The 6,074-nt window shown below is 52.5% G+C and overlaps 1 protein-coding gene across 1 annotated transcript; it reads left to right on the top strand.

Moving 5' to 3' along the window:
- Nucleotides 1-1,426: 1,426 nt before the first annotated feature.
- Nucleotides 1,427-5,349, top strand: IER5 (immediate early response 5). The gene has a single exon (XM_069641442.1). It carries the CDS (start codon nucleotides 2,427-2,429, stop codon nucleotides 3,363-3,365), a length of 939 nt encoding a protein of 312 aa, XP_069497543.1. The 5' UTR covers nucleotides 1,427-2,426; the 3' UTR covers nucleotides 3,366-5,349.
- The last annotated feature ends 725 nt before the right edge of the window (nucleotides 5,350-6,074 follow it).

Raw genomic sequence — 6,074 nt, 5'->3', positions numbered from 1 at the left:
CTTTAAGAGGGGGGTGACTTAAGTATACTTTGGCCATGCCCCTTAACGAGAGCCACCCCCTCATCAAAAGGTTGGGGGCTGGTAAAAGAAGTAGAGCTGGGGCGCACTGGCAATACCTTGGATGCGTCCAGCCCCACCTTTTAAACAAAAGAAGGGGCTTGAGCGCACCAAAGGTGTGACACAAGTGTACCCCGGCTCACATGCAGCATGCAGCCCTTTCATTCAAGGAACTGCGTGGTAGGCGACGCTTTAACTAAGGGCTCCTTGAATGACAGGTCTGCCTGCTACTGAGGTCTTTGTACTCTGAAACAGAGCATGAAGCAAATGGCCTTCATGCTAGGTGATAACTATTTACTCTAAAACAAAAGGAGAGCTGGGCAGTCCAGCCCTCCTTCTGTTTGGGTTTATAGACATCAGGCAGCCCGCACTGCATGGTTACATCTGCCGCTTGCAGAAGTCAGTATTTGGGTTTAAAAAAAAGAAAAGGCCTGCCTTTTCTTTTTTCCTAATCTAAAGTGCTGACACCTGCAGTGGGCTGCCTGAGGTGTCAGTGTGGCTGACTGGGGCTAGTCTTCAGGGCCCCGGCACCCCTTTCTGGAGACTGCAGAGCTCAACCCCCGGCCCACTTAAAGGCCACCATCTGTATGTTCTGTGTGTGACTATAGGCCCAGCCCACAACACCCAGGAGCTCTTAGAGTCTCAGAACATCCATAATTCGACCCCTGATTTTTGCAGCTATTAGATTTTTACTTACAATCTCCCCTAATTGATTTTGTGTCTAATGGCTAAACTGTACGACTGGTGAACTGCGCATTATGTATTATTTTATTTGTAACAGAATTACTTCATAATGGTTTGCATCTATATTTTTCTTTTATGTATGTTTAATGTAATGTTTTGTGAAATGTGTGTATAAAAAGCCATGCCACATAAATAAAATAAGTATACTTGCTTGTTTCCAATAATATTAGAAATGGAAATACATTCAGAAACCACGTTTGATGTGTTGGTGTGGAAAGACCAGTGAGAGAGAGGACGGTGTATGTGCGCACCCGATTTCTGGTTAGCACAGCGAAACACATGCAGACAGTAGCAAAAAATCACCAGACTCTCACTACAGATTGTAAAACGCCACCACACTCTCACTACAGAGTGCAGCCGCTAAACACGTAGTCTCTCACTGCAGGACCCACCTTCCACGAGGCTAGTCATCGCTCTTTTAAGGATCACCCCGCGCGGCGTCCTTTCGAAATTGCAGTTCCTCCCCTCCGAACCTCCTGCACGCTGTCACTCTCATTGGCTGCCGTGTTGGCACGTAACGTCCGTCTTCTCCAGCAGCGAGACTCTGGGGCCAGCCGCGAGGGCTCACGTGTGATTGGCTGCATTGCAGTCACGTGCGGCGGGAGGTTATAAAATCTTCAGGGGAAGAGCGGGCTTCCAGACCGCGGCAGGAGTTTCAACAATAAGGACGTGCTATATAACGGTCTGAAACATCCAAAGATTGCGACGAATCCTCTTCTCTCGCGCTCCTATTGAACAACCGAAAAAATATTCCTGCAAAAACGTGTTCAGACAGACAGTATCAACATAGCATTTTCCACCGCGTACAGAGAAGCTCTTGGCGCACACACAGCTGCAAAGAAGTATATAGTCGGAAGGACTTTGGGAAGAGTCGCTGCCCTGCAGGTATCCCTCGTCGAGTTGTTGATCGCACGGCAAGCGTTGCCCTAGACGTGATACTTGCACCACTGTGCCCTCTAAAGGAGGCCATTGCCAGCCAGGCTCTGCTCGGTGTGAAATGGAAGTGCACCAAGGAAGTAACTGCCAACTGTAAAGACGTGCCCTGAAGAAGAGGGCACTACGGGAGGCGATTCGCTATTTCGATGATCTTCGATAAGAGGTGTACTAACTGCAAACGGAGAGCCCTGGGTGCATCGAAAACACAATTTGCATTTGCAAATCCGGCCAGCACACCAAGGGACACGTGGAAGGGTCCTGCTGTTTCTGATACGCGGTGAAGAGGAGAAAGCGCTGCTGTGGATACTGCAAATCCACGGGTAAAACTGCTCTGCCCCAGTCTGCCACGCACACGAAGGACTAGGTGCCCGCCTGAAGTAGGGGCGCTCGACTCTGCCACCTGGGCGAAGCAGTCGGACTCTTTCAATTCGGGCCCAATGCATTCTACCCATCGACTGCCCATGAGGGCAGGGCGAGCACCAGCAGCACAGTAACCTGTAGTGGTGGCGAGTGATCCACGTGTATTGACTGACCCACGAACGTTGGCCACTTTCTAGTTAACTTCAAGCTGCTTTATCATGGCGTATGCTTCCTGCGGTGACATGCTCCAGTAAGCCGCACATGTGGCCAGCGCCCCAACGTGAACAAATCCGAATTTGCATCAGAGGACCGATATATAATTTGTATACATGGTTTCCGGCTTTACTCCCGACTGCAGAGACCAGGAGAAGATGAAGGGTCCACACGCGGGAGACTCGGGCTTGGAAAGCGAGCCCCCGAACCACTCTGCCTCCTCGCATCGTGTACAGGACCCCGAGCCGCCCGTGGGCTCGAGGTGCGAGCGCGGCGCCCTCAACGCGGGGCTGCAGAGCCACCTAGAGGCCCACAAGATCGTCAGCATCTCCCTGGGGAAGATCTACCACTCGCAGGCGCAGCGCGGGGGCGGCAGCAAGCTGCGCAAGAACCTGCTCGTGTCCCTGGTGCTGAGGAGCGCGCAGAAGGTCTACCTGAGCCGGGCCGCCGAGGCGCAGCACTGGGCCGGGGGGGACAACACCACGCAAGAGGGGACGCACCCGGCTGGGCCCAATTTCAAGACCTTCCCAGGGATGGAGAACGCCCCGTGCCCAGGCACCCCTGACTGCCAGTGCCACCCCACGGGCACCCCCGCTGCACATGGCCCTCCGCTCTGCACAGGGGCAGGAAACGGGCTCTGGAGGGCGTACAGGCCCAGCGGGGAGCTCGACCCCTCGCCTGAGGACACAGAGTGCGCTTTGTGGACTAGCTCCGCTGACCTGCCTGCTATTGGCCCCGAGCCCCTATGTTCTCGTAAACGGGGAGCAGAAGGCGAAGAGCCCGGAGACACGGAGCACAAGCGTGGCCGCTGGGAGCCCGGAGACCAGGAGGTGCCTCATGCGGGCGAGGACGGCGACATGGACACTAGCAATGTCAGCAACCTGGTCAGCATCTTTGGCGCTGGGTTCTCAGGACTTCTGGGTAAAGAGGGCACAGAGGCGGGCAATGGGGAGAACGGGCAGGATTCAGGGTCCACTGGTCCCGGGCAGGGCTGCTGTGATCGGGGACTCAATTCCAACCTTGGTGCCTGGGGCACTGCTATTGAAGCTTTCTGAGGGCTTTGGGGCGCTGTAGCATGGTCCCTCGGGACCCAGTATACCTTCCCCGAGAAGACCCCCCCACTAAAAGGAAGGGGGCAAAATGTCTGCTCCATGGAGAGGAGTAATTCCTCAATGGGGGGAAAGCTGGGGTCCGATTTAACGTAGTGGCGAGTAAAACCCTTCCACAGCAGAAGGTCCTTCTTGCCAGATAAGTGGACCCACTTCGCCCACGGTACCAGGGGAGTGTATTAAGAGGTTTCATGCACATAAATTCATCTCGTGAGTGGCCTGCTATCTCCTCCAGTAGAGTATTGGTAAGCAAGTCCCTTCAGGAGCAAAGGACATGTTTGTCGGGAATTATGTCTTCAAGAAAGGGGGTCGGAAAAAATTATTCCCCAATGGGGAAGGGAGCGAGGCTCTGCAGAGTATATAGGTGGTGCCCCACTGGGGTAGGAAGAGACCCCGCCACCCCCGCAATTCACTGCCAATGAGTGTCCTCCTTGAAGAGTAGGCTTTCGGGTATCGTGCCCCGTGACCTCAAATCCGAGTTAAGATGTGCTCAAAAGGAGTGACTGCTGCCCTAGATGGGGTGGAACGCGTATGAGCCGAGATTTCCTGTCAACAGATGGGCTTATTTTAACCCATTACCTGAGAGGTGGGATATCCCAAATGGTGTTAAGCTTCCCACGCCTTCTGCTGGGGATAATGCGTAAAGCATAACTAGACCTTCACCAGCGAGTTTTGAGTGGTTATTATGGTGTGCATACAGCATTTGTTGGGGTGTAGCCCCTCACCATTTACTCGAGTGGATGTTTCTGTTCACTGCCTGCTTTGCGTGGGAAGGCGGTTAACTGTCCCCGCATAGAAACAATGCCGTATCGTGGGGTGGGACGGTGCCCAGGCTCCTTTCCAGTGTGGGTGGGGGATGTGTATTGTCTGCTTTGTGTGCCAGGAGGGGAGGGACTAGGTTGGGGCCTTCCTTGGCCATGGAGGAAGTAAGCCGGGGAAGGGCCTTCCCATCTGTGCTGCATTGTTAGGCCGTGGGGAGGAGGTAGGGGGACATATCCTCCTCCTGGTTTGGCATCTGATCTCAGCACGGCTTCTGGCTTTTAAGGGCGTGTGGTATTTGTCTGGGCCTGGGTGTTTTGCAATACCTGCCAACAAAGTGTCTATTATTCAGCAGGACCTTTATTTCCCTTCTGAGCGAGGGAGCTGCCATAGCCTGTCCTTTTAAAGGAAATAGTTAAACTGTTCAGAACTTTGACCGCAGCCGCCTCCCAGCGCCTCACATACCATGCCCCTCTAACCTGAATACTCCACCCGGGGCCTCTTTCTTGGCCCATCTCACTCAAACTCCACCCCTTTTTTCTTGCCCAGAACGCACCCATATTACACTGGGAAATTCGTCTCCACCCTCGGTAACAATTTTCCCTGGACACACCCGCACACGAGAAATGCCATTCTCTGACGGTAACACTCCATAGAAACAAGGGCATTTCTATGTGCCCAGACTAGAGCGAGCCTTCCTTCTGCTAGGAGGCCGTACATACGCACCCCTAGTTCTGTTTGAAATGCTGCAGACGCCCTCTACACCAACCAAATGCCAGAAACGCCTCTGTACAGTGGGAACTTGTCCCATAACCCTTATCATGATACAACGGGTAAACAAATCCACAGAAGCACTCGCCCCCTTTCCCTCTGTACTGCTCGCATTGTGTCTCCCTTTTTGCACTCCCCGAGTATAAAGGATTCGTGCCACTAATTTGAAAAGAAGCAAGCGTTTGGTTGGCTTTGCGCCATATGGGTCTGTCGAGTTCAGGGACAGCCATTGTTGAGACTGGACTGCCTGTGGCTTCTTACTCGGCTCCCTGCTTGCTAACTGATGACATCTGGTAGAACATGCTTTGTGACCTAAATGTAATGTAAATGCAACTGTTTTGTACCTGGACCGAATGCCGCAGATAACGTTTTCTACTTGGAATAAATATTTTTCTGTATACGTAATTGTTCTAGTGTTCCTTTTGGTGGCTTTCTGGAAAAGGGAAATGTACGGGCAATTCTAAAGCAATTTGTTTGGGCTGGTGGGTGAATGTTCAAATGCTGCTGGATATACCACCTTTCTGTGTATGAACCCGTATTTCTACCCTTCACCCCAATATCCATGAATATATAACAGATATTGTTGCATTGGAAAGTCTGGATTGTGAGTGCCCTTGTCGACCACCCTGGCCAGTGACCTACAACTGTCTGTTCTGCAGTGTGAACCTCAAGTCCACCACAAACCTTCCTCTGCAGAAGATTGAGATGGGGGTGTGGTAGAGGCATATGCTGCCACAGTTGGTCAGGAAACCCCCGAGTCATCCACGGGATCACCCCAGTACCTGTCATGTCCCTTTTCAAAGAAGGTGTGTGCCCAAAGTCATCGTGGATCTCTTGTGGACTACCATTCTAGGAGGGTGCGAACAACTATTGTGATCTCTAGCACAAGCTAGGGTTTCGACGTGATGTTTCGGGGGGGGGGGGGCGTGGATCGCTCAGTTGCGTAATTGTGTTGAGGTTACTGTTACCTCAGGACTGGGTGGCAAGGCTTCTTGAAGGTGTTTCTTTCGGGTTGACAGCTTCGAGAGTCTGGCAATTGTTTCCCAGGGATCGGAATGGATTGGGGGAGGTGGCAAGTAGGGGAACTAATATTGTTGGTGAGGTGGGATGTAAGCAGGCAATAGT

Source organism: Ambystoma mexicanum, chromosome 1q (assembly GCF_040938575.1).
Source record: "Ambystoma mexicanum isolate Mex_15411 chromosome 1q, UKY_AmexF1_1, whole genome shotgun sequence".
NCBI lineage: Eukaryota > Metazoa > Chordata > Amphibia > Caudata > Ambystomatidae > Ambystoma > Ambystoma mexicanum.
Note: the sequence above shows the minus strand (reverse complement) of the source record. Positions and strands in the feature narration are given on the sequence as shown.